This window comes from Anthonomus grandis, chromosome 20 (assembly GCF_022605725.1).
Source record: "Anthonomus grandis grandis chromosome 20, icAntGran1.3, whole genome shotgun sequence".
NCBI classification, from domain to species: domain Eukaryota; kingdom Metazoa; phylum Arthropoda; class Insecta; order Coleoptera; family Curculionidae; genus Anthonomus; species Anthonomus grandis.
Genome location: NC_065565.1, coordinates 3,889,606 through 3,916,471, shown reverse-complemented (window position 1 = coordinate 3,916,471; position 26,866 = coordinate 3,889,606). Strand labels below are relative to the sequence as shown.

At 34.4% G+C, this 26,866-nt stretch overlaps 1 protein-coding gene and 1 long non-coding RNA gene across 6 annotated transcripts in view; both read right to left on the bottom strand.

Moving 5' to 3' along the window:
- Positions 1-244: 244 nt before the first annotated feature.
- LOC126747988 (uncharacterized) lies at positions 245-1,199 on the bottom strand. 2 transcript variants are annotated; one of them, XR_007664575.1, is made up of 3 exons: positions 1,054-1,199; positions 538-709; positions 245-365 (listed from the first exon to the last, which is right to left on the bottom strand). It is a non-coding gene; the product is annotated as an uncharacterized LOC126747988 (long non-coding RNA). The 2 variants fall into 2 exon arrangements; XR_007664574.1 differs by lacking the exon at positions 1,054-1,199 and adding an exon at positions 882-1,023.
- A 1,785-nt stretch (positions 1,200-2,984) lies between these two features.
- Positions 2,985-26,866, bottom strand: part of LOC126747986 (E3 ubiquitin-protein ligase siah-1-like) — a 149,676-nt gene continuing 125,794 nt past the window's right edge. For 3 of the 4 annotated variants that reach the window (XR_007664573.1, XR_007664571.1, XR_007664572.1), the window contains 2 exons: positions 9,738-10,139; positions 2,985-3,314 (listed from right to left, as the gene is read on the bottom strand). Coding sequence is in view for 1 of the 4 variants with exons in the window: in XM_050456974.1 (XP_050312931.1) it covers positions 3,231-3,314 (84 nt within the window). In the remaining 3 variants the exon portion in view is untranslated. The remainder of the gene's footprint in view (positions 3,315-9,737; positions 10,140-26,866) is intronic. The other variant, XM_050456974.1, reaches the window with a different exon arrangement.

Here is a 26,866-nt window from a genome sequence, read left to right as displayed (position 1 = left end):
TACTCCTTGCAAAGGGGCACCTTGTACATAATTATCAAAATTAAAAAAATTATAGTTTTTGAGAAAAATGGAAATTTCGGTTTTTTTACGATTAACATGTACTTTTTTAGATCGAAAATTATGCATAACTTTTTTGTTATTAAAGATAGAGCTTTCATTTAAAAACTGTCAAGTACTTCTGGCAAAGGGGCACCTTGCACAAAATTATCAAAATTGAAAAAAATTTAGTTTTTGAGAAAAATCAAAATTTCTGTTTTTTACAATTAACATGTATTTTTTTAGATCGAAAATTTTGCATAACTTTTTTGTTATTAAAGATAGAGATTTCATTTAAAAACTGTCAAGTACTCCTGGCAAAGGGGCACCTTGCACATAATTATCAAAATTGAAAAAAATTTAGTTTTTGAGAAAAATCAAAATTTCGGTTTTTTACAATTAACATGTACTTTTTTAGATCGTAAATTTTGCATAACTTTTTTGTTATTAAAGATAGAGCTTTCATTTAAAAACTGTCAAGTACTCCTTGCAGAGGGGCACTTTGCACATAATTATCAAAATTTAAAAAATTATAGTTTTTGAGAAAACTGGAAATTTCGGTTTTTTACGATTAACATGTACTTTTTTAGATCGAAAATTTTGCATAACTTTTTTGTTATTAAAGATAGAGCTTTCATTTAAAAACTGTCAAGTACTCCTTGCAAAGGGGCACCTTGCAAATAATTATCAAAATTTAAAAAATTATAGTTTTTGAGAAAACTGGAAATTTCGGTTTTTTACGATTAACATGTACTTTTTTAGATCGAAAATTTTGCATAACTTTTTTGTTATTAAAGATAGAGCTTTCATTTAAAAACTGTCAAGTACTCCTGGCAAAGGGGCACCTTGCACATAATTATCAAAATTGAAAAAAATTTAGTTTTTGAGAAAAATCAAAATTTCGGTTTTTTACAATTAACATGTACTTTTTTAGATCGTAAATTTTGCATAACTTTTTTGTTATTAAAGATAGAGCTTTCATTTAAAAACTGTCAAGTACTCCTTGCAGAGGGTCACTTTGCACATAATTATCAAAATTTAAAAAATTATAGTTTTTGAGAAAAATCGAAATTTCGTTTTTTTACGATTAACATGCAAAAGCTATTTTAGCATCACAGCGCATCAGAAGTTTGATGCCCTATTTATCCGGTTTTGAAGTAACGTACATTTTAAAGGGGCATTGACCACAAAATCCTAATAAATACTCACCAATTGTGGTATATTTGAACGGTACATATAAGTTCTTCATTTCCGAGAGATATTAACTCTCGAAATACTGCCAGTTTGTCAGTTTATTTTCTTTGAACTTTCGTATCTTTATTATCAAACCGTAGGCAATTTACTAAAAATCTAAAACAAGCTTCTGGCATTGTTGGTACACTATTGTCCTCATCAAGAAGTTTACGGTTATATACCTAATTCAACAAAGTCAAAGAGCCCCTGGAATTCAATATTATCGGTGATTTTGATGTATTTAGATTGTACAACGTATAATCATTGAACTTGTATTACTTTATTGGTATGTTCTGTAATTTGATCCAAATTCCCAAAGTAATCAGAAGTTTCACGATAACTGATTGAGTGACTTTGGAACTGCTTAAGTAAATAAATGTACATCTACCTTCGATCAATTGCCTTATAAATTTTCATTATTTATGTATCGATGTAATTAATCATATTTGAAGAGTACAATAATTACTTATATCATATTTCCTCTGGCACTTACTAGACAGTACATCATATTAATTATTCAGCTTACATTTCGAACTCGCATAATATATATATTATGTATAAAAACTATACACGTGAGACAGTTATTTCCTTGCGATTAAATAAGCACTTATTAGGCACCAGTTATGTAATAACAATAAGTAAATATTTGTATTATATTTAATTTGTTTTCCTCGAACAAAATACATCATGCCTGTATCGTTGTTAAATATATACCTATCCAGATGTCTGGTAAATAGTTTTAGAACAATTGGAAATGATTGTCGTCAGTTGTATATGAATAATTATTATTATTATAGTGTTATTTTATGTATATATTACATAAATATACCGAACAACCAAAGCAACCTTTTTGTTTCATTATTTCCTTATTGATTTTAGGTACCTTATCAAGAATTAATAACTTGAAAAGGAAAGGTCGCATGTAAAAAAGTGTCAGATGAAAGTTACATATTTTTTAACGCTTAAACAGATAATATTAGAAAAAATAGAGGTTTCTATGCAAAAAAGTGAAGTCGACTTTCATTTGACCTTGAAGACGTCCACTCAAGGTCAAACCAATGACCCCTAGAAACCATTCACATGAAACATTTTCGGGATACATGTTAAGTTTTCGAGATATTGCGATGCCTCAAGTTCAATGGACCTCCCTGTATATATACATATACTCCCTCCATATTTTTTGAACGGATCAATTCAAAATATTGAAACTTGAGGTAGTGCATCACTAAGTTATAAAGCAAAATTGACAGATGAAAATTCCAAAATGGCTGCTGGGCGCCATCTTGGAAAAAAAAATTAATAGAAAGTGTGGTCTTGTGGCACATCATTTCGAAGCTCCTGACGAGTACTTTGTAACCCTAGAATATAAATTCAATATCTTCACCTACTACAAAATGGTGGTACAACTTAAAAAGTTCCTGTGCTACAAAAATTCTTTTTTAAATGAAAACGTTCCTTATGAGTTGCCTCAACATTAAGTGAAAACTTTACTCAAATCCCTCAAATAGTTCTTGAGTTATCATGGAGGGAATTGAGATTTTTATAGATAAAGTTGCTATGATATTAATCTTCAGGGATCCCTCTTCAGATTTTGCACATTTTCCTTAGGTAATATAATGAGTTAGACAAAGATATTATTATTAAGTATACTTACCCTATATACTTTTGTAAGGAGGAGGAGGGGATAAATAAAATTTTCTTTTGTGATATTTAGTTAGTACCATTTATTGTATCCAATAGACTGTTAGGAATCGAACGCTTTGAATCTATATAGTTAAGTGGACATTAAATAATAATAATAATAAAATATTAATAAACCTGATTTTGTTGTTTCTTTAATATTAATTAAGAACCGAACTTTTCGTTCAAACTGGTACGACCGTCTCCGGTTTGATCGGTCGGTGGTACCCACATGCTGTAGTTCTCCTTTGAGGCGTCTTTAGCGTAACCCTTGCGTTTCTCTATCTCTGTTTTGTGTTGTCTTTGTTCGTTCCTTTTCTGACTACTCTTCTTCTTTCTCTCTTCTTCGGTGGTCGAGTGGTCATCTGCAAATTTTGCAACATTAAAGAAGGAGAATAGGAAGAAGCCAAATAATGATGGTACTCAGGTACCATCAAATGGAAGCCTAAGTTGGGACAGAAGAAGACAGTTTAATGTACTAAGTAAATTTGACCTTGAAAGGTATTTTCAAGGTCACTTGAAGGTCGAATCAAAATAAGTAGTTGTTAGAAAAATTGGTGCAAGTGAGTTTGACCTCGCGGATAATTCTCAAGGTCACTAGAAGGTCGACACAAGGTAACAGGGTCAAAGAAAAATTGGCGAAATTGAGTTTGACCTCGCGGTTAATTTTCAAGGTCACTAGAAGGTCGAGACAAGGTAAGTAGTTCGTAGAAATTAAGTGCAAGTGAGTTTGACCTCGAGGATAAATATCAAGGTCACTAGAAGGTTGACACAAGGTGACAGGGTCGAAGAAAAATTGATGCAAGTGAGTTTGACCTCGCGGATAATTCTCAAGGTCACTAGAAGGTCGATACAAGGTAACAGGGTCAAAGAAAAATTGGCGAAATTGAGTTTGACCTCGCCGTTAATTTTCAAGGTCACTAGAAGGTCGAGACAAGGTAAGTAGTTCGTAGAAATTAAGTGCAAGTGAGTTTGACCTCGAGGATAATTTTCAATGTCGCTAGAAGGTCGACACAAGGTAAGTAGTTCCTAGAAAATAAGTGCAAGTGAGTTTGACCTCGAGGATAATTATCAAGGTCACTAGAAGGTCGACACAAGGTGACAGGGTCGAAGAAAAATTGGTGCAAGTGAGTTTGACCTCGCGGATAATTCTCAAGGTCACTAGAAGGTCGACACAAGGTGACAGAGTCGAAGAAAAATTGGTGCAAGTGAGTTTGACCTCGCGGATAATTCTCAAGGTCGCTAGAAGGTCGACTTAAGGTGAGAGGTTTGAAGAAAACTTGGTGCAAGTGAGTTTGACCTCGCGGATAATTTTCAAGGTCACTAGAAGGTCGAGACAAAGTAAGTAGTTGTTAGAAAAATTGGTGCAAGTGAGTTTGACCTCGCGGATAATTTTCAAGGTCACTAGAAGGTCGACACAAGGTGACAGGGTTGAAGAAAAATTGATGCAAATGGGTTTGACCTCGCGGATAATTCTCAAGGTCACTAGAAGGTCGAGACAAAGTGACAGGTTCGAAGAAAACTTGGTGCAAGTGAGTTTGACCTCGCGGATAATTTTCAAGGTCACTAGAAGGTCGACACAAGGTGACAGGGTCGAAGAAAACTTGGTGCAAGTGAGTTTGACCTCGCGGATAATTCTCAAGGTCACTAGAAGGTCGAGACAAGGTGAGAGGTTTGAAGAAAACTTGGTGCAAGTGAGTTTGACCTCGCGGATAATTTTCAAGGTCACTAGAAGGTCGAGACAAAGTAAGTAGTTGTTAGAAAATTTGGTGCAAGTGAGTTTGACCTCGCGGATAATTTTCAAGGTCACTAGAAGGTCGACACAAGGTGACAGGGTTGAAGAAAAATTGATGCAAATGGGTTTGACTTCGCGGATAATTCTCAAGGTCACTAGAAGGTCGAGACAAGGTAAGTAGTTCCTAGAAAATAAGTGCAAGTGAGTTTGACCTCGAGGATAATTATCAAGGTCACTAGAAGGTCGAGGCAAAGTGAGAGATTCGAAGAAAACTTGGTGCAAGTGAGTTTGACCTCGCGGATAAATTTCAAGGTCACTCGAAGGTCGAGACAAAGTAAGTAGTTGTTAGAAAACTTAATGCAAGTAAGTTTGACCTCGCGGATAATTCTCAAGGTCACTAGAAGGTGGACACAAGGTAACAGGGTCAAAGAAAAATTGGCGGAATTGAGTTTGACCTCGCGGTTAATTTTCAAGGTCACTAGAAGGTCGAGACAAAGTGACAGGTTCGAAGAAAACCTGGTGCAAGTGAGTTTGACCTCGCGGATAAATTTCAAGGTCACTAAAAGGTTGACACAAGGTGACAGGGTCGAAGAAAAATTGATGCAAGTGAGTTTGACCTCACGGTTAATTTTCAAGGTCACTAGAAGGTCGACACAAGGTGACAGGGTTGAAGAAAAATTGATACAAATGGGTTTGACCTCGCGGATAATTCTCAAGGTCACTAGAAGGTCGAGACAAGGTAAGTTGTTCCTAGAAAATAAGTTCAAGTGAATTTGACCTCGCGGGTAATTTTCAAGGTCACTAGAAGGTCGAGACAAGGTGAGTAGTTGTTAAGGAAATTGGTGCAAGTGAGTTTGACCTCGCGGCTGATTTTCAAGGTCACTCGAAGGTCGAGACAAAGTAGGTAGTTGTTAGAAAAATTGGTGCAAGTGAGTTTGACCTCGCGGATAATTTTCAAGGTCACTAGAAGGTCGAGACAAAGTAAGTAGTTGTTAGAAAAATTGGTGCAAGTGAGTTTGACCTCGCGGATAATTTTCAAGGTCACTAGAAGGTCGACACAAGGTGACAGGGTTGAAGAAAAATTGATGCAAATGGGTTTGACTTCGCGGATATTTCTCAAGGTCACTAGAAGGTCGAGACAAGGTAAGTTGTTCCTAGAAAATAAGTTCAAGTGAGTTTGACCTCGCGGGTAATTTTCAAGGTCACTCGAAGGTCGAGACAAGGTAAGTAGTTGTTAGAAAAATTGGTGCAAGTGAGTTTGACCTCGCGGATAATTCTCAAGGTCACTAGAAGGTCGAGACAAGGTGAGTAGTTGTTAGAAAAATTTATGCAAGTGAGTTTGACCTCGCGGATAATTTTGAAGGTCACTAGAAGGTCGACACAAGGTGACAGGTTCAAAGAAAACCTGGTGCAAGTAAGTTTGACCTCGCGGATAAATTTCAAGGTCACTAGAAGGTTGACACAAGGTGACAGGGTCGAAGAAAAATTGATGCAAGTGAGTTTGACCTCGCGGATAATTCTCAAGGTCACTAGAAGGTCGACACAAGGTAACAGGGTCAAAGAAAAATTGGCGAAATTGAGTTTGACCTCGCCGTTAATTTTCAAGGTCACTAGAAGGTCGAGACAAGGTAAGTACTTCGTAGAAATTAAGTGCAAGTGAGTTTGACCTCGCGGATAATTCTCAAGGTCGCTAGAAGGTCGACACAAGGTAAGTAGTTCCTAGAAAATAAGTGCAAGTGAGTTTGACCTCGAGGATAATTATCAAGGTCACTAGAAGGTCGACACAAGGTGACAGGGTCGAAGAAAAATTGGTGCAAGTGAGTTTGACCTCGCGGATAATTCTCAAGGTCACTAGAAGGTCGACACAAGGTGACAGGGTCGAAGAAAAATTGGTGCAAGTGAGATTGACCTCGCGGATAATTCTCAAGGTCACTAGAAGGTCGACACAAGGTAACAGGGTCAAAGAAAAATTGGCGAAATTGAGTTTGACCTCGCCGTTAATTTTCAAGGTCACTAGAAGGTCGAGACAAGGTAAGTAGTTCCTAGAAATTAAGTGCAAGTGAGTTTGACCTCGCGGATAATTCTCAAGGTCGCTAGAAGGTCGACACAAGGTAAGTAGTTCCTAGAAAATAAGTGCAAGTGAGTTTGACCTCGAGGATAATTATCAAGGTCACTAGAAGGTCGACACAAGGTGACAGAGTCGAAGAAAAATTGGTGCAAGTGAGTTTGACCTCGCGGATAATTCTCAAGGTCACTAGAAGGTCGACACAAGGTGACAGAGTCGAAGAAAGATTGGTGCAAGTGAGTTTGACCTCGCGGATAATTTTCAAGGTCACTAGAAGGTCGAGACAAAGTAAGTAGTTGTCAGAAAAATTGGTGCAAGTGAGTTTGACCTCGCGGATAATTTTCAAGGTCACTAGAAGGTCGACACAAGGTGACAGGGTCGAAGAAAACTTGGTGCAAGTGAGTTTGACCTCGCGGATAATTTTCAAGGTCACTAGAAGGTCGACACAAGGTAACAGGGTCAAAGAAAAATTGGCGAAATGGAGTTTGACCTCGCGGTTAATTTTCAAGGTCACTAGAAGGTCGACACAAGGTGACAGGGTCGAAGAAAACTTGGTGCAAGTGAGTTTGACCTCGCGGATAATTCTCAAGGTCACTACAAGGTCGACACAAGGTAACAGGGTCAAAGAAAAATTGGCGACATTGAGTTTGACCTCGCGGTTAATTTTCAAGGTCACTAGAAGGTCGAGACAAGGTAAGTAGTTCGTAGAAATTAAGTGCAAGTGAGTTTGACCTCGCGGATGATTCTCAAGGTCACTAGAAGGTCGAGACAAGGTGAGATGTTTGAAGAAAACTTGGTGCAAGTGAGTTTGACCTTGCGGATAATTCTCAAGGTCACTAGAAGGTCGACACAAGGTGACAGGTTCAAAGAACAGTTGATGGAAGCGAGTTTGACCTCGCGGGTAATTTTCAAGGTCACTCGAGGGTCGACCTTGTGAATTATCCGCGAGGTCAAACTCACTTGCACCAAGTTTTCTTCGACCCTGTCACCTTGTGTCGACCTTCTAGTGACCTTGAAAATTAACCGCGAGGTCAAACTCCATTTCGCCAATTTTTCTTTGACCCTGTTACCTTGTGTCGACCTTCTAGTGACCTTGAAAATTATCCGCGAGGTCAAACTCACTTGCACCAAGTTTTCTTCGACCCTGTCACCTTGTGTCGACCTTCTAGTGACCTTGAAAATTATCCGCGAGGTCAAACTCACTTGCACCAAGTTTTCTTCGACCCTTTCACCTTGTGTCGACCTTCTAGTGACCTTGAGAATTATCCGCGAGGTCAAACTCACTTGCACCAATTTTTCTTCGACCCTGTCACCTTGTGTCGACCTTCTAGTGACCTTGAAAATTATCCGCGAGGTCAAACTCACTTGCACCAAGTTTTCTTCGAACCTATCACTTTGTCTCGACCTTCTAGTGACCTTGAGAATTATCCGCGAGATCAAACTCACTTGCACCAATTTTTCTTCAACCCTGTCACCTTGTCTCGACCTTCTAGTGACCTCGAGAATTATCCGCGAGGTCAAACTCACTTGCACCAATTTTTCTTCGACCCTGTCACCTTGTGTCGACCTTCTAGTGACCTTGAAAATTATTCGCGAGGTCAAACTCACTTGCACCAAGTTTTCTTCGAACCTATCACTTTGTCTCGACCTTCTAGTGACCTTGAGAATTATCCGCGAGATCAAACTCACTTGCACCAATTTTTCTTTAACCCTGTCACCTTGTCTCGACCTTCTAGTGACCTTGAGAATTATCCGCGAGGTCAAACTCACTTGCACCAATTTTTCTTTAACCCTGTCACCTTGTCTCGACCTTCTAGTGACCTTGAAAATTATCCGCGAGGTCAAACTCACTTGCACCAAGTTTTCTTCGAACCTATCACTTTGTCTCGACCTTCTAGTGACCTTGAGAATTATCCGCGAGATCAAACTCACTTGCACCAATTTTTCTTTAACCCTGCCACCTTGTGTCGACCTTCTAGTGACCTTGAAAATTATCCGCGAGGTCAAACTCACTTGCACCAAGTTTTCTTCGAACCTATCACTTTGTCTCGACCTTCTAGTGACCTTGAGAATTATCCGCGAGATCAAACTCACTTGCACCAATTTTTCTTCAACCCTGTCACCTTGTCTCGACCTTCTAGTGACCTTGAGAATTATCCGCGAGGTCAAACTCACTTGCACCAATTTTTCTTCGACCCTGTCACCTTGTGTCGTCCTTCTAGTGACCTTGAAATTTATCCTCGAGGTCAAACTCACTTGCACTTATTTTCTAGGAACTACTTACCTTGTCTCGACCTTTGGGGAAAAACCTTTAAACAGTTTTTCCTCATTTTCTCCAAAACCAGTACGACTATGGAAAATTTTCTTTTTCCACTGAATTCCTGATCAAAAACAAAATAAATCATAAAGAATAACATTTAGTTAAAAAATAGAAAATAAAGGAGTTATGAGAGATTTTTGAAAAATTTGACGATTTTTAGGTCAAAACTGAAAAAAACAATTTTTTGAAAAAATTTAATTTTTTTTTTGGAAACCGATAAATCACCCAAAACACTTTAAAAAAGTGTAATAAAGCTTTTTTGAAAAATTTACCACTAAAAAGTTATACCCAATTTTCCCAAAAAATCGTCTGCAAAAGATCCAAAGGGGTACCCATGGGAAAATGTTTATAATTTCGGTTTTTATTTTTTTTCCAGAAAACTAAGAATTGGAGAAAAAAATTATTAAAACAAATATTATTTGAAATCTCAATGCGCATCAGATGCATGAGAAAAATATTTTTTAAGTCCAACAGTTTTCCAGAAAATTGGGAAAAACCTCTAAATAGTTTTTCCTTATTTTCTCGAAAACCAGGGGGAATATGAAAGATTTTCTTTTAGCACTGAATTCCTGATCAAAAACAGAACAAATCATAAAGAACGACATTTATCCGTAAATCAAAAAATAACAGAGTTATGAAAGATTTTTGAGAAAATTTAAGAAACTTACACCAAATTGTGATAATCCAAGCAGTCCATCAAAATGCTTAGTATCTGATTACAATGCCGCACTACGAGCTCCTTACTCAATCCTTAAACACTGAACTTCCGCACCAAAAATCATCTCCAGTAGATTTTCTATCAAAACCGCCTGTTTGCTCTCTACATTGTCCTTGATCAAGTAGGTAACGAAAGCGACCACTAACGTCCTCTGGGGTATCAGGTCCGACCGAATAAATGGGCCCATAAAGGAGACGATCCATGACAAATCTGCTGCATGTCTCGACATACGTCCACCACCACTATTTCGGTCATTTTTAGAAAGACAAGTTGGTCGTGGTCGGTGCAGAGAGAGCTGAAGGATAGGAGGTTCGAGGCCATCGTGGTTAGGTCGCAACAGATCAGAAACGACCTGGAATAGAGTGGAAAAGGTCTGGTCAGATGGATCATTAACGGATGCCTGTACTTCCAGTGTTGAATAATGAATTCACCATTCAATTGCGCATTACATATTAAAATAACTATGAGTCCGTAATTGACTTTAATCTTCAAAAATAAAACGCTCCGGAGAAGAAAGTAGGAGTGCCTAGTAAAAACATGTAGGGGTTCATAAGTCTTCAATGCTGTACTTGAATGTATAAAGGAATAAATGCGGATAATAACGAAACTAGGGGTTTGTCAAAAAAGTTACAGTTACTAGTAAGTCATCATATTTTCAATGGAAAAATGTATCGATAGACGAATTGGCGGTTCTTTAGATAGATAACTAGAAGGAATTTTAGACAAATTAGGGGTTTCTAAAAAAATTACTAGTAGGTCATCACACATAGAAGATAATTCAAAGTGTTTAGCGTTTGCTATAAAAATACTATGCTAGTAAGTTATCTGATCTTTATAGTTTAAATATAAGGTTTCTCATGAAGAAACTAGGGGTTTCTAAAAAATTACTAGTAGTTCATCATATATAAGATGTTCCTGATTGTTGTGATTTTTGAGTTTCTTGTCATGGAACTGTGTAGCAGTTGCGATAAAGTAATTAAATCAGGAGCAATTTCCGTTGAATGCAGCTTGTGTCGTTCCTGGTTTCACAAGGAATTTGACAAAATCTATGCGACTTTTAAAAAGAAGAAGAGTCATGAGTAGTTCTTATTGTACAGTTAACAACAGACGGTTGTCAAGTATTGGTATTCATATTGATAATAAAAGCTCTAGTTCTATTAAGACTGTTCAGGAAAATGTAGGAATCGCCGATGTAATATCATTACCTGATATTTTGTCTAAGAGAAATGCTTCCATTGGTGATCTGATAAACGGCATTATTGAATTGCATAAACTTATTGTTTCTCAGCAATTAATAATTAATAAACTCGTGGAGGAATTAAAGAAACATTTAAGAACGACCCTGCTCAATCAACAAATGATAAGATTAAGGATAGTAATTAAGGATACTGAGGTAAATGATAGAAATGAGCGCAAAAATAATATTATGATGTTTAATGTTCAAGAAAGTCATTCTGATGATATGAATAATAGAATTAGTTATGATAAGGAGTTCGTACTCGATGTTCTGTCCAATAAGTTGGGAATAGATCAAATTGAGCCCTTTAAGGTCTGCTTTAATAATACCGAGATTGTACAAAAATTGTAGAAAATGTGCCATACGTTCTCACCATTATATTTAACAGTTGTATATGGTAAAGGATGTAAATAACAGTCGAATCGGAATGCAATTACACGGGCACATCGATAACCTTCCTCAACATACAAAAAAATATCAAAATCCAAGTATACAACCTCAAGAGAGTGTCTTAGAGAACTTGTTCAAAGTTTCTTAGAGTAATTTAAAAAAAAATAACAGTTACATGCTGCATCTGTTAAAATATGTTAATTGTATCCTAAATAAAGCCTGAATACCAAATTACAACAGAATCGGACCAATAGCAAAAAAGTTACGGTAGTCACGTGACCTAGGCTGAAACTCAAATGTCAGTTAAGTATCTGTCATAATTTATTAGTTGTATCCTAATTAAATCATAAATACCAAATTCAGAGAGAAGTTCCCATAAGGGTTTATTTATTGAAATAGAACAAACAGGATTTTACGTCGATTTGTTTCAATTTTTCTTTTTATTTTAAAATGTAATAATAATAAAATATAAAAAGAATTAACAGGAGGAGAATAAGGAATAATAGAAAACATCAACGAATTGAATCGAAGCTATAGAAGTCGAGATATTAGTAAAAATGTAAAAAAAAATAAAAGAAAACTCGTTTTTTCCCACGGTAGAATTTTTTTTCTTAAAATGATAACCGACAACTTATAATGTAAGCCCTAAGTTGGCAATTTTCAGTAAAAACAACCCAATAAAAAAAATTTTTTTTTTGCTCCAAAATCAAAAGGGGTATAGTCATGAAAAATTGCGAAAAAATGGTTTTTATTTTTTTCTAAATAAACTATAACTCTGACAACTTTTTGTCCTAAACAAAAGTTCTAGGGAATATTACGAGGTACTCAAATGTTAAAAGTAATTGATTATAGCTATCACAGATTCGGAGAAAATTGTAAAAAACTATTAATCATAAATATCGAATTATCAAGAGCCCTATGGAAAAATTTTAATTTTTTATTTTTCTATCTTGTACTATTCCAGGATACCTTTTAAAAAGGTTACTATCGATTTGACTCTAAAATGAATAGAAAACCTATTTATTTGCATTTATCGATTTTCGAACAAAATCCGGCCAAAAATGAAATTTTTTTCAAAACATGCTCCAAATTCAAAATTTCTTTTTTCTGGCTAAAGACCATTCAAAAAGTAATGAAAAAGCTTAATGACAAAATTTTTCAAAATCTATAATAATGCTACAATATTATGAAAGAAGATAAGTTCCCTTTAAAGCATACCGAACCGATGATTTTTAAATTTTTTTTTCAAAGGCAAATTTAAGAAATAATTTAACAAATTAAGATAAAAGGAATAGGGTAATACAAAATATTATTTTTAAAATATATACATATCATCTAATAGCAAATTTCAATCAAATAGGAAATTTTGATAGTCACGTGACCCTAAAACTTAATATTTTAAAATTTTATTTTTAATATTATTTTTAAGAATTATCAAAGTCACGTGACTTTAAAATATAATTTGTCAATTATCTGTTAAAATTTATTAATTGTATCCTAAATAAAGCATAAATACCAAATTTGAACCCAATCGGACTTATTGCAAAAAAGTACCAATAGTCACGTGACCTTAAAACATAGTCATGTCAAATATCTGTCAAAATTTATTAATCTTATCCGAAATAGGTACTAGGTACCAAATTTCAACCAAATCGCACCAATACCAAAAAAGTTATGATACTCGACTAACCTTAAAAATCAATAATTTCAAAAAATTGTTATTTATATCCCAAAAGCAATGTTTAAGAATTGTTAACATTTATTAATAATAAACTAAATAGCATAAAACTCACCAAATATCTAAATTTTTATTTTAAATTAAATAGATCATTACGACTGACCCGTGTATATATTCGAATAATTTTAATAAAATAATAGGGCAAATTTCATTTCGTCTCACCCCAGTATAAAACCGTTTGCCGAATTTTCCTGGGCGCAATACACAATTTCCCCAATTGATAAGCACAGATTCGGAAAGCCCATTCATTTTCTGATTCGGTGCTTCCTTTCCCTGATCGTTTCCGGTTCATTTTCATTCATAATTTTACAAAAAACCCAACCAAGTCCCGGCCACCTGTCACGAGCAAAAAATTTTTACCCACCATGCGTCAAAGTATTGTCAAAAACGCAAAAAAATGGACTTTTTTCATAAAATCGCATTTTTCGGGTACTTGTACTATCGCTGGAACCCTGAAATTTTAGTATGTGTTGTAAAACAAAATTTCGGATCCTTTAGATGTTGCTTGATCTTTTCACCATATACAGGGACGCGGCAAATGAATTAAACGCGAAAATTCGAATTGCTAAGAACCTATTAAAGTTGGAAGATTGTAATTTTACACAAATAATGGGGTTATTAAAGTATTTAATGCCTGAGAATATAAATGGTCCAGATGCCACTACGAAAAAGTTATTAAATAAAATGTGATTTTCGGGTCGGACCTTCATGGGTAAAGTTCATTATTGCTCGCCCTGTATGGCTTACGAAAATTTCGGTTATATGGCATATGAAAGGTAAAGGATGAAGTTATTTTTTGAAAAAAAAAAATTCCCAAAATAATTATCGTTTGGCGGGAAATCCCAAAAAACTGAAAATGCCAGAACTCGTAAAATAAATTTTTTACAAAAAAAAGCTCCAAGTATGATAAATCTCTTATATCTTTTCGCCGAAACACTTTTTTTATAACAATTTTTTTTTAGCCTCTGGAGAAGTTTCATTTTTTTTTTTAGTCACTTTTGTTTGCTTATAACAACTCACCCTGTATACCGATCTGGCCCAAAAAGTATACAGCCACGTAAGCCCCAAGAACCCTTATATCCTGAAAATTTCAACTCGATTGAACGCTTTAAAATTGAGATCTCGATTTTTACCAATTTTTTTACGAATTTTTGACTTTGAGACAGTACCGCTCCGTTTGGTGGTACCGGAAAAAAAATCCGTTTACGGATCCATCATTCCCAATGTATTGAGAGACCCTATGTCAAATTTCATCGTTTCGCTAGCTATACAACCAAAGATATGAATTTTTATTTCCAAAAAAACACGATTTTTCGGGCCCGACGCACAGTGTTGCGCCTAATGGACAAAAGTCCAAAAATAAAAGTCGGTCGATAATAAAATTAAGTACCGTACTATTTACAAAATAGCTGCAGACACTTATCACAAATATTTTTTTTTTTATAAAATGCGTGTAAACAACGCAACGGAGCTCCGAAACTTTATCATTTAATTTGTTTATTTTGTCGCCATATAAAATACCCACACTTTAAAATAAGTATTTCTCCGGTTCTGTGCGTATAAGTAGAAAATATTATATTGTGTTATAGTGACCAAAGGTGCTTAGTTACATATAGGTATGTACTGATTTATACTCACTTATTTAATATATTAAATACTAAATAAATGAAAAAATAGCAATATTAAGCTATCTTTGAGAAAACTTTTAAAAAAATGTCCGCATATGTCCTCGACAATTTTTTGTATATTAGTACCTCAACTAGTGTACTTTATTACACTATGTTGTTTTCCTGCCCCAAACTGCCCCTTTTTTAGTTCTTAATTTTTTTAGATATGGCTTACACTATACCAAAAAGAGTTTTATTTGAAGAATGGTTGGTAAGCAATCAAAATGATAAGGAAAAAAATATTTTTTTGAAAATCAAATCAATATTAAATCTTGATGAAGATATCTGCAGTGAAACAGAAAGCCATTTAATTGACCAAAGTCATTTGTTTTGTATAAAAATGGCAGAAAAGTCATCGAACCCGCAGCCAGTTAGAAAAAAATCACAGCCAATGGCTAAGTGGATCTATCACTGTTGATATAACTGAAGTTAACCAAAGGCCTTCACTTAGTCATGTAGAAGAAAGAAACTTAGTCGGAAGGCCTCGAAAATCATTCGAAGACTCTTCTTTAAAAACAAAGAAACGGAGAGTAGAGCCTTTGCTAAAAAACTATACCGTTGAAGAATTGCGTTTCGCTACAGAACACTGTATGGATTCTTCTAATGAAAAATTTTCCTCTGAAAAAAAATGTTTGAGTACTAAGCAAGCACTGGCTCTTTTTTATGATATTGATCTGTCAGTTAGAAAATACAACACTTTACGTTCTGTTGTAAATGCGCTACATCCTGATTGCTTCCCGAGTTACCGTGCCTTACTGCAAACAAAAAAAATATATTTACCTAATAATATTACCGTAACAGAAATATCTGCAGAAGTTGGTCTTCAAGAATTGTTACAAAAAACAACAGACAGTATCCTTAATATTTCAAATTTAAATATTTGTCAAGTGTTCAATCTAAAACTTATTTGTAAGTGGGGTTTCGATGGCAGCTCGGGACACAGTCTATATAAGCAAAAATTTGAATCGGCATCTAATACAGATGAATATATACGTTTTTAACAGCATTGGTTCCAATAAAATTAGTTGATAGCTGCAATAATGTAATCTGGTCTAACCCAAAAACAAATTCTACGTTTTACTGCAGACCCATCAAGTTCGCTTTTATAAAAGAAAATCCGGAAGTTGTTCGTCAAGAAGAAAATGCCATGGTTATGTCTGTAAACGAGTTGAAAGTTTATACTACTTCAATTGAAAATAAAGATTTAAGTATTTCCTACGAGATGATTTTGACTATGTTTGATGGAAGTATAGCAAATATTTTGTCCGAAACAAACTCATGTTCAAAATGCATCATTTGTGGAGCCACTCCCAAAGAAATGAACTCTGATACGGTTTTAGATAAATCTCCAGTAACCCAAAACTATCGTTTTGGCATATCAACTCTCCATTGCTGGATCAGGTTCTTTGAGTGTTTGTTGCATATTGCATACCGGTTGCCAATTAAAACTTGGCAAGTGAAAGGCGCAGAAAATAAAGCAATTACAGAAAACACAAAAAGGACCATCCAGGAGAATTTTAAGAGCAAAATGGGTCTTATAGTTGATAAGCCAAAGCCAGGATATGGCTCCACAAATGATAGCAATACCCGGAATCGATAAAGAACTAATTGAAAAATTTCATTTAATTTTAAGAATTTTGGCGTCTGGTTGTAACATCGATATAACCAATTTTCGCATTTTGCTAAATGACACTCGTAGGTTATACTTACATTTATATAGCTGGTACTATATGCCAAGTTCGGTGCACAAAGTTCTTGTGCATGGCTGTGACATAATTGATTTTTTTGAATTGCCTATTGGGCAACTTGCGGAAGATGCTTTAGAAGCAAGGCACAAAGAATTCAGAAAAATCAGATTATGTAACAGCCGAAAAACTTCACGGGTAAATGCCAACACCGATATAATTTCAAATCTTTTACTGACCTCTGACCCAGAATTATCTTCTTATAGACAATCTACTAAAAAAAATAAAAATATTTTGTATGATAATAAAATAAAAGAGTGTATAATTATTGAGAATTCTCAGAACACACTGGTAGAATCTGTTTTTGGCTTAGAGCTATCTAGTTCCTCAAGTAGTGATGATGATCAGTCTGACTAGATTTTTGACTTATTTTGTCTGAACTTTTTGTCATTTATGAAAAATAGAGGTAATGTAATATTTAGTACACTGAAGACTTGTTTTTTTTTCAATATTTTTAAGCAAATACTTTTGTTTAATTTGTAGTGTGTAATATTTAGCATATAATTATTGAAAGCTTGTTTTTTGAGCAAATACTTTTATTTTATTGTTTGTTATGAGACAAATATAAATTAATTCAGTTATTTTATTATTAATTGCTTTTCTAATTTGGGCGAGGAAAGTTGTGAGCAAACTCTTCTTGTTATATGTTTAACATTATTTTAATAAAAAACTTCAAAAGAGTTAAAAAAAAATAAAATACAAAGTTTACTTTTTTATTTTAACAGCTTATTTTAATTTTGTCCAATTACCCCTATACCACGCAACACTGTGCGACGTGGCGTCCATAATAAACATAATAACAAGTTCCTTTTCTTCGTCATTTAAATGTTCAAGTCGAAGTTGGTCTCGTATTTTGGCTTTACGATCAAGGCTTTTTTTATTGGGTTTTGAGTTAAAGTTTAAAATATTTTCTTTACATTGGTCTGTGTCAACATTAAATGGTTCTATTTTGAGTTCTGAACATCAACCGTTTTTGGTATGGCATTAGCATTAACTATGGTTGAGTTTAAAAAATTTTCTCTGTCCGGGGTTTAATTGAAATTAAATTTACAGGTGCTGTCTTTTGCTGAGAATTTCCTGCACTTCATTTTATGTTTTCAACTTTATGCAGGGGAATAGTTTTAGAGTTTGTTATTATGAAAAATTTTATATAAATATATATATATTATATAAATTTTATAAAAATTTTATATAATGAAAAATTATTATGTTTGTTCTTTTGAAAAATTACTGTTTTTTGTCCATATTATCCAATATAATAACACTGTTTTTATACTAAATATTTATATATAAAATTATATCAAATGTAAATAAACAGTGTTATTAAATTAATTATTGTATACATATTTAATGCAAAAACATTGTTTTTTATTAAAACAATCCTTACCCCCCCACCCATCCCAAACATTTGCCCAATAAGAAATTTTTTTGAAAAATCACTGTTTTTCGTCCATAAAATCCAATCTAATAGCACTGTTTTTGTATTAAATATTCATTAATATATATTTACATAATTATATCAAATTTAAATAAACAAACTGTGTTATTAGATTATATATTAAAGACGGAACGAACTGATATTCATGCGCATTATTTTGAAAAACAATGATTTTTTAAAACAATTTCTTACTGGTAAGATATGTAGGGTGGGTGGGGGGCTAAGGGTAAGGTTAATGAAAAATGGGTTTTCTTGCAATTATATCAAATTTAAATAAACAAGCTGTGTTATTAGATTGGATATTAACGACGAAACCGGCTGTTATTCATGCGTATTATTTTGAAAAACAATGTTTTTTTAAAACAAGTTATGTTTGGTGGGTGGGGGGCTAAGGGTACAGTGAATAAAAAACAGCTTTTCTTGCAGAAAATAATTGCCTCAGAGAAAAATGCCTTTTAAGAAAATTACATTCCTTCAGAAACTTGTCGATTGATTGACTCTATATGCCAGGCAATTTTAATTTTCAAACAAGTTTAATCAAATAAACTGTTTCCAAAAAATGGGAAAAATCTAGAAGCGAAATAATGCCTAAAGTTACTGTAAATGATATTTCCGCGGTATAATCCTTCGAAATACGTCATGCCTGCCACATATACGTAAGAGTTAAATCTCATAAATAATAGCTCTTTTCTAGAGGCATTGTTTTAAATCTGCAAGCTTAAAGTTAAATTTTATTTGAGAAATGTAAAAGGGTTTTTCTTTCAAACTTAAAAAGAATATGATGTAAGCAGGTTTTGCAATTTACTTACATTGGAGTTAAATAAAACAGTAAATTAAAAAATGTGTCCTAAATTCTATTATTAATGATAATATAATAATTCAATTCCAAAATAATACGCATGAATAACAGCAGATTTCGTCATTAATATCCAATCTAATAACACAGTTTGTTTATTTAAATTTGACATAATTAATTATTTATGTACATTAATAAATATGTAATACAAAAACAGTGCTATTAGATTGGATATTATAAATTTTCTCTGTCCGGGGTTCAATTGAAATTAAATTTACAGGTGCTGTCTTTTACTGAGAATTTCCTGCACTTGATTTTATGTTTTCAACTTTATGCAGGGGAATAGTTTTAGAGTTTGTTATTAGCTGTTTTGCATTTAAATCTATTACGCATTCATAACGTTCAAGAAAGTCTAATCCTAGTATTCCATCAAAATCGATATCGAGGTCGTAAATATACACCTTATGTGGCTCTCCAGGGCCAAAGGAAACAAGGGTAGATTCTTGAATTGTTAATTTTTGATCCGTAATACCTTGGATAGTAAGGTTTTCAGGGTAAATTTTGAGCCGTTTTTTTCTTTAAAAATTGAAATGCCTGCACCAGTGTCAATGAGTTATTTAAATCTATTTGATGCATCATTAATATAGTAAAGGTTTTCAGAATTTACAGTAAGGATTTTAAATGAAGTGTTGTTCCGGAAAGTTTAGGTTTGGGTCCATGTTGTCCAGATTTAGGGTCTGTATCTGCGACTGAAGTTCGGCTACTGGGTCCTGGGTGTTGCATTCTGGAGGTTGGCTGGTAGTTGGAAGCGTGAGAAAATCCTGATAGTCATTAGTATGAATAGGAACATCAAGAGAATAATTATAGTAATCGCCAGAATTTTCAGCATAGGATTGATGATCCGACTCGTGTTGCAAAGAGTAATTCGGGTCGTATTGCTCTTGGGGTTGTTTATAGTGCACATGGTGTGTCCTCTGCTGCGGATGGGAATACTGGAGTTTGTTTTGACTAAAAGAAGGACGATTTTGGACCTGATTTGGATTAGCATTTCCAAAATTCCTGTTCTGGTTTCCATTGTTGGTTCTCCATTGTTGTTGCAAAAAACTATTTCCATTTACACCTTGTTGTGGTTGATGACGGAAATTTGGTGGGTTAGGATTATGACGTTTAAATGCCTGTGGGTCACCTTAAGAAGGCGAGTTAAAACGACATTGATTGGTAATATGACCAATACGACCACAAATTCCATATTTAGGCAATTGGGTTTGCCTTGGCATCATTGGTTGAGTTGTTGGCCTCTGCATAGGGGGTTTCGAAGTTTTCTGATTCTCAAAATATGAAAGCTGAAGCTCCCTACGAATTCTGGATTGGGCTTCTAAAAGTGTGGAAGGGTTGCTAGCTCGAATGAGTTGTCCTAGACGTTGTTCCAGACTCGTTAACAAGGTATTTAGAGCCATAGTCTCAATTAATGTGGTTTGTGCTAATTTTTGTTTTTTAGTTGTTAATCAAGGTGATTTTTGAATGCACGAATGCATTTTTGCGTTCAAAACTTGTAAACGGTTAAAGAATGTAAGTGGCGATTCGCCCGGTAGTTGCTTAAGACGTTGCAGGTCTTCTATAACAAGTCTCTTGAGTCACCAAATTGTAAATTCAAGAGTTGTTTAATTTCAATATATGACATGGGGTTACGCGAACTAATTAATTGCGCTGCCCTACCTCTAAGTTTATTTTTAATATGAACTACTCAAAATTCTTTTTGTTGTGCGTTTGCCATATCGTATGCGCAATCAAACGCATTGATAAAATTGCTTAAAAAAATTTGATCACCCTCAAACTCGGGTACAATTGAAAATATTTCAGAGAGCTTATAAGGCTCTACCTCAACACTGATGTTCGCATCTTGAAAACGTTCTTGACCTTGTTCGGCCATTTTGTTAAATTCACTTAAAATGCAAAAGAAAATATAACAATTCAATTACCTGAGTACGTTAAGGAAAAATTGGTTAAAATTAAGTATCTTATAAATTTTATTTTATTTCAAGGACAAATATTTTTGAAAAATCGAACAGTTTCGAATTATCAAAACACTTAAAAAAAATAATAATAATAAAAATGTTTAAAATCAATCACACACATAAACCAAGTGACGATTGCTACAGAAAATTAATTTGCCTTTCATTCGTTTGACATTTGTAAATGAATACTAACTTTGCGAAGAAAAATGTAGAAGTTCGTAGTAAAATATATGGGATTTTGTTATAACAATGGTTGAATTTACTTCTTCTTTTTGGGAAAAGCGTCTTTTTTGCCTACACACAAGCAGCCCCTAGACGAAAAAAGGTCGTAGAAGAAGCCCATTGCAGGCCGACCAGATATCGTTGACTTTTTTCTTTTAAAAAAATTCTCCTGCGACATCGCTAACTCAGTTCACTTCTGATCATCTTGCAGTCTACCTTAAACTCGGCAATGGCAACCCACAGCAGCTACAAAATTCCAGACAATCCACTCAATGAAGTAATGAAACTCCCAACTCAACCGTTAATTAAATATCTTCTTGGATAACAACCCATCAGCATCCTATTGTTCTCTTGAAACCATTTTATGAACAATGGGTTTAGGATTGTCGTTCTACCTTGTTTGACCCAGACTATCCTGACGAAGAACTAATTTTCCAGCAAGATAATGATTCTACGCACTAGGCTGCCACTGTACGTAGATTTTTGGATGAATCCTGATGGATCCATCGAATGGCCTGCTAGGTCGCCTGACCTAACACCAATGGACTTTTTTTGTGGGGATACCTTAAGTGGGAAATGATTGAAAATGTGCCACACGCTCTCATCATTATATTATGGTATCGGAATACCATTATACGGGCACATCAATAATTTTTCTCAAAAAAATATCAAAATCCAAGTATACAACCTCAAGAGAGTGTCTTAGAGAACTTTTTCATAGTTTCTTAGAGTAAGTTAAAAAAAAAACAGTTACGCCTAATATTATTTGTCATAATTATATCGTCATATGCTTGGAATATGGCGTGTTAATAAGGACTAAACAATAATTTACCCCTTTGATCTCTCCATATAGATTTATCAGTGAGTTTCTTAGACAGGTAAGTAGACCCGAACTTCAAATCAGCCTATTACCGAATTTCAATTAGCCGAATACTCGTTGAAAACAAAGGGAATGATGGATTTTCTTGATAGGATTAGCTTTGTCTTATTAACAAGCTACAAAATACCTCCTTAGGAGCGGGTGCGTGATTTCCAATTTCCATGCCATTAGCGAACTTGATGGCTTTCTAACTTAATCTCTAAGGGTGCGTGTGTTGTGTATGTGCGTGTATGGGGGTTATCCCCCGCCGCTAGGGATATATTAGGAAACCATCCTGATATATACATATAATATTTTTAATTTATAGTTCGATTTTTAGTTCCTACTATTTCATTAGTGGCCTGATTCTTCCACAAAGTGAAATTATGTTTTAAAGGGAGCACAATTTAGTCAGGTCATTTAGCGCAGTCGGTAGGATCCGTAAAATGTCAACAGAATACGAAGATTTCTGCCTAGACTTTCATAGTTGTGTTGATGAAACGCAACTATGAAATTTTTTGAATTTTTTTTTTAATTTTTAATATACAGGGTGTCAAAATGTTTCTATAGGTTTATTTAAGCAGGTTATCTACCGATTAAAATTAAAAACGTTCAGTCAAAATTACAATAAAATTTATAGTATAAAACAGATATACTGTATAATATATAACAAGAACTTCTCTGGTCCATGCATATCATGTTGAAAAACAGGGATTTTGCAGAAGAATTTTTTACTGGTAAGTTGTTTGGGGTGGGTGGGGGGTGTAAGGGTAGTTTTGATAAAAAACGTTTTTATTGTATAAAATAATTGCCTTAAAAAAAATTAATTTATTTAATAATTTACTCTCTTAGGTTACAGAAAATTAAATATAATTTATATTATTCTATATTATTCTTTAATTCTAATCCCTTATACACAGCATGGAAAGCTTGGCTCCTCCAAGGCAATTATTTTAGGTAAAAAAACTTGTTTTTCATTCTTCAACCTTTGACGTCGCAGGGTATCCGTCAACCCCTCTCACCATTTCTTTGTATAGTTGTAACCAGATGGAAAAAATGATAATTTTGACCCCGGATTTTGTTCGAAAATCGAAAATTGCAAAGAAATAGGGTTTCTGTTCATTTTAGAGTCAAATTGGTAATAACCTTTTTTAAAGGTACTCTGAAGTAGTGCAGGATAAAAAAATAAAAAATTGACATTTTTCCATAGGGCCCTTGATAATTCGATATTTATGTTTTACAGTTTTTTTCAATTTTCTCCGATTCTATAATAGCTAGAACCGATTTATTTTAACATGCGGATACCTCCTAAAATTCCTGAGAACTTTTGTTTGAAACAAAAAGTTATCAGAGTTACAGTTAATTTAGAAAAAAATAAAAATCATTTTTTCGAAATTTTTCGTGGGTATATACCCCTTTCGATTTTCGACCAAAAAAAAATAATTTTTTTATTGACTTTTTTTACTGGAAATTGTTAGTTTAGGGCTTATCTTAAAATTTCCCAATAATCATTTTAGAGAAAAAAAATTGTACGGTGGGAAAAAACCAGTTTTCTTTTGTTTTTCCCACATTTTTACTTATATCTCGGCTTCTATAGTTTCGATTCATTTCGTTTTTGGTTTCTTTTATTCCTTATTCTCCTCATGTCAATTCTTTTTATATCTTATTACTATAAGCTTTCAAAAATAAATTTGAAAAATAAAATAAAAAATCGACATAAAAACACGGTTGTCTTATTCCAATACCCTAATAAATGGGACCCTCTTTTTCCTTTATCTTGTGGCACGTATAAATAAATCGTGGAAAATTTATTTATTTAACTTTTTTACTTAATTTTGAATGGCATTTAAGGTAAAAAAATAAATTTTGAATTTGGAGCTTAATTTAAAAACGTAAATGAAATTATCTGCATACTATGGTGAATACGCCATAACGTTCGCCAGTACAACAGTGTATTATAATTGAGGACTCTGTTTTAGCATATTTACTCTAGATGGCGTATTATAATAAAATAAGAAGGTATCATTGAATATTGGTTATATTTATACGATATTTATACTTGAGAGCGGAGCGTATTGTAACACATCATGGTTCTCTGAAGCATGATACCCAGAAATAAGTAAGTAATATTTCAATGAAATTTATTTCTGATTATAATAGATAATAAGACCTTGCCTTTTCTTTCTGTATTTACTATAGAAGTAAATTTGTTCGAAGTACTAAAAAAAGAAAAGTTGGGTAAAGCAGCATGCCGAGGCTAAGGTTTGAACTCAGAGCCCTATGGGATACGGCAGGTCTCTTCCCCACTGCGTGTTTAGGGCACTCCTTGGATAATTGTGGAGATTTTTTTTGTAGTACTGACAAAAATTTTAAAAATTTCTACTGGTCCCCACGGACCAAACTTGTTTAAATTGTGCTTATTGTAAAATATAATGCATCAAGTAGAAAACAGTGCAAATTGAATTCCATCGAAAAGCAACCAATTCCTTTCCACACGATTCATATTGATCACGTGGGACCGTTTGAAACTAGCAGAAAAAAGAATAAGTTTATATTGGTAATTGTTGACGCCTTTACGAAATTTTGTTTGATTGAACCTGTTAAAAGTCAAAAAGCGAAGTATGTTGTTAATGTATTATTGAATATGATGTATATATTTGGAGTTCCGAGTCGCATTGTTAGTGATCGGGAATTGGCATTTACATCAAAAACATTTAAAGACGTCTGCGAGCTATACGGTATCAAGCACACGTTAAATGCAGTCGCGACACCACGTGCTAACGGACAGTGTGAACGATATAACAGAACAATATTAAATTCGTTAGCTACAACAGCTGCTGGTAAAAATCCTAACGAATGGGACCTTTACGTAAAACAAGTGCAAAGTGCCTTCTCACAACAAGGCAATTAATGATACGCCTATGGAGGCTTTGATGGGGTATAATCCAAGACACATTGCTGATTCATATATTTTAAACGAAATCCAAGAAGACTTGCATAGAATGGATTTGCAAGAATTACGTAACAAGATAAGTGACCATATTTCCGAAGATCAAAAAAAGCAGAAAGAACGTTATGACAAGTCAAGACGAGAGGTCATTAAGTACTCAGTTGGTAAAAATCACGAGTGAGGCAGCTACTGGCGGAAGCCGAAAACTACTACCTAAATTCAGAGGACCTTTTCGAGTTACAAAGGTTTTGATTAACGATAGATACGATGTAGATGAAGTAGATCAACGGATCTCTTAGACGAAAGATCAACGGATCTTTACGTATTACGCAGAGATCAACGGATCTCTTAGACGGAAGATCAACGGATCTTTACTTAACGATTTATTTATGAAAACATCCATGGATATTATGAGATTTTTACGAAAATATTGTTTAAAGAGAACGTTGTTGTACGAAAAGATCAAAGTTTTACTCTTTTCAGCACTTCTTAAAGGCTGAGGACAGGCTTATATACAGGATGGCCAAATATAAGAAATAAGGCACAATTAGCGAAGTCAACGTCGACCACGTGCGTTATTTATGGGTTCGGTCTCGGGTTCGGGACACCATTAAAATTAGTTTTGTTTGTATTAGGCACTAGGCTTACATAATACGGAAAAAAGGAAAAGGACAGTTTAAGAAGTACGTATTCAAGTCGCCGAAATAGTGAATGAGCTTTTAAAAGATGGAATCATACGTGAGAGTCACTCCGAGTACTCTAGCCCAATAGTACTAGTAAGAAAGAAAAATGGACAGTTACGAATGTGTGTTGACTACTGGGACATTAATAAAAAGGTAGTACGTGAAAGATATCCATTGCCAGTTATACAAGACCAAATTAATATGTTGTGTAGTGCTAAGTACTTTACAAAACTAGATATGAAATCCGGCTTCTACCAGATGGAAATTGAAGAAAGCTCAAGGCATATTACTGCTTTTGTAACACCCGATGGGCATTACGAGTTCAATCGTATGCCTTCTGGATATGCCAATGCTCCATCAATTTATCAACGTTGGGACCTTTTAAAAACCAAAAAGCATTGGTTTATCTGGATGATGTTTTAGTGCCCTTAATAACAGTTGAAGAAGGACTAAAAAACTTAGAAGAAGTACTAAATGCTTTATCTGTTTCTGGATTTTCGTTAAACTACGAAAAGTGTGTTTTCTTTGCCACAGAGACTGAGTACCTTGGTATAATCTTAAGTAAAGGAACTGTACGTCCTAGTCCAAGAAAAGTTAATGCATTAATTAATGCACTAACTCCGAAAAGTGTGAAAAATGCGCGTCAATTTATGGGACTTGCCGGATATTTCAGACGATTTATCAAAGGTTTTTCACAGTTCACTGCACCCATATCGGCTCTATTAAAGAAAAACTGTACTTTCGAATGGACTGCTGAGAGTGAAGCAGCTAGACAGCTCATTATAGCTAAGCTAACTGAAGCTCCTATTTTGCGAATTTACAATCCGGCCTTGCCCCGTGAGGTGCACACAGACGCAAGTTCAATTGGTATTGGAGCCGTTTTGCTTCAAAGGAAAAAGGGTGTTGTACGCCCAGTAGCTTACTTCAGCCGTCGCACAACCGACTATGAGTCTAGGTACCATTCTTATGACTTAGAAACCCTTGCGATTGTGGAAGCTATAGAACACTTCAGAGTTTATCTTTATGGTGTTCATTTTACTGTGTATACCGATTGTAACTCAACTGTAGTCTTCACCCGCTGGTGGATAAAACTTCAAGACTATGATTTTTCCATTGAATACCGTTCAGGAAATAAAATGATACACGTTAACTATCTAAGTCGAAATCCTGTGGAAGACGAAAGTGAATTAAAAGTATGTGCTTTAAAACCAATAAACCCAAACAAATTGTCTGATAAACAAACATTACGGGAGTTCCAAAATAATGACCCATTTTGTCAAGAACTATTTAATAACCCAAACACCGACCCACAATATACAGTCATTAATAACACAGTGGT